This window comes from Nymphalis io, chromosome 27 (genome assembly GCF_905147045.1).
Source record: "Nymphalis io chromosome 27, ilAglIoxx1.1, whole genome shotgun sequence".
NCBI lineage: Eukaryota > Metazoa > Arthropoda > Insecta > Lepidoptera > Nymphalidae > Nymphalis > Nymphalis io.
This window is the reverse complement of record NC_065914.1, coordinates 3,434,079-3,436,092: the sequence shown is the minus strand read 5'-3', so window position 1 is coordinate 3,436,092 and position 2,014 is coordinate 3,434,079. Positions and strand designations below refer to the sequence as shown.

General features: G+C 35.6%; 1 protein-coding gene across 1 annotated transcript in view; it reads left to right on the top strand.

Moving 5' to 3' along the window:
- LOC126778740 (isocitrate dehydrogenase [NAD] subunit gamma, mitochondrial-like) overlaps positions 1-1,798 on the top strand; it is a 31,009-nt gene extending 29,211 nt beyond the window's left edge. The window contains exon 3 of the mRNA XM_050502363.1: positions 1,752-1,798. Within this exon, the coding sequence (XP_050358320.1) occupies positions 1,752-1,798 (47 nt within the window). The remainder of the gene's footprint in view (positions 1-1,751) is intronic.
- The last annotated feature ends 216 nt before the right edge of the window (positions 1,799-2,014 follow it).

Below are 2,014 nucleotides of genomic sequence, written 5' to 3'. Positions count from 1 at the left end.
GACGGTCGTTTTATTATTGTTGTCGTATTTTCGTATTTTTTCAATAGATTTTTATATAAATTCGATAAGTGTGTATTTGCCGTAATTAAAGTAAAACATTGGGCGTCTTTCGGGGACTATTGCGTCGCTATCGCTAAGCTTAGGGTATATATAATTGCACGCGTTTTTTTACAAAGCTTTTTTTTAATTTCACTTGTTAGTATGTGTGACTCGCGCCTAACTAAATTTTAAGCTAGTTCCAGACAAGCGATTGGACGTAACCTTGCAAACACCTTTGTTACTTTTAATATCTTTTACATATATATTTAAAAATCTATTGAAATAAACGAAAAGCTATAAGCGAGTTATAACCGCTTCTGTAGTTATAATTTTTTTTTTGTTACAATTGTTTTTAATTGTATGACTTGATAAAATAGTCGATTGTAAATAAATATAATAAATAGTGTGATGGTAAGTGTTCACCTCTTGAGTTATATTGGCAGTATGCTACCAAATGACTGCCTCGTTGGTATAGTGGCTAGATATGCCGCAGCCCCCGAGGTCTAACCCCAGGTAAGGCTGATAAAAAGTTACTGGACTTTATGTCGATAAATCTCAGTAGCAGCCCGGAGTCTAGAAAATGGAATTGTGTACACTCCCGTGCCTCGGAAAGCACGTAAAGCCGTTGGATCTGCACCTGAACTCTTTCCGGTCGTGTCGGATTGTCGTCCCATCGGATTATGAGAGTGAGGGAATAGAGAGTGCACCTGTGTTTGTGCATACACTTGTGTCCTATTTTTATAGGACACAAGTGTATGCACAAACCGCGCAGTTGGCTAATCTCTTAAGATCAATAAGAAAGTATATTATGTGTTCCATGAGCCGCTTAGTATAGGACCGTTTGAAACTGCGATATATGGCAGTGTAGCGTCAGAAGAACAATGATAAAAAAATTTTTTTTTTATGAAACTTAGATTTGGTATTCGTTGATGTTCATACAGGACTTTGTAACCTCCATTACACGTCTGAATAGGGTTAGTATTTTTTTGTGAGATTGGTATGCGTTTTTAGAACAGGACCCTAAATAAAAAATTACAACTGGAATTAAAAAAAGTCCTATGTCAACCACATGAAATTAAATAAAATTTTTACTAGATTTAGACTTAGCAGTTTTGTGCAAACCCGTCTGGGTACCAAATATCAATACTTATTATTATTGTGTTACAGGTTCAAGTATGAGTGAGCCAGTGTAACTACGTACACAAGGGACATAACATCTTAGTTACCAACGCGGCGCATTTGCGACTTAAAGAAAGGTTATTGCTTCTTACAGTGCCAATATCTATATGGCGGTGGTGACCACTTACCGTCCGGTGGCAATTATATCTACTTCAAACACTCGCTTACAAGTCTTTCAGATAAATAAAGCAATGGCTTTACCGATGCAAAGCTACACCTGTTTGACCCTTTCGTGTATTTAGTTTATATGTGTGAAGAGTTCGAGCGTCAGATGACGTCAGCGTAAGATTTGTTATTGTGAGTGTGTTAATGTGTGCGTGAGATCGGTACACGAGCTCGCATGCTTACACATCAACTCTCGTGTACCTTGGCACTCCCACTATTTTTATTTTTTTATTTCTCTAGATAAAGTAAATCCCGGCTTAAATAGTTCAAATTAAACCCGATTTTCTCCAATTTTAAGATAGTGACGTAAAATTCTTAAGTTAATCTAGTAATAGTTTTAATTAAAGTACTTTTTTTTCTATTTCCAGCCAACATTATACCCGTCGCTAAAGAAAGGGAAGCTATCGTATTATAAGCTATAAATTTTTTATCTGTTTTTGTTAAATGTATGGAAAATATTTAAATTTAGTTTAGTTTTAATGAAAATTGGTGGTTAATATATGGTGACTTCATAGACCATTAATATTCTGTGACGTCATAGTATTTTTGTTTTGTTTATTTAACTATCGACTATTTACGTATAGTCACAGAGTTATGATGGCTAGACCCCACTCACACGTAGCCTTGTGAC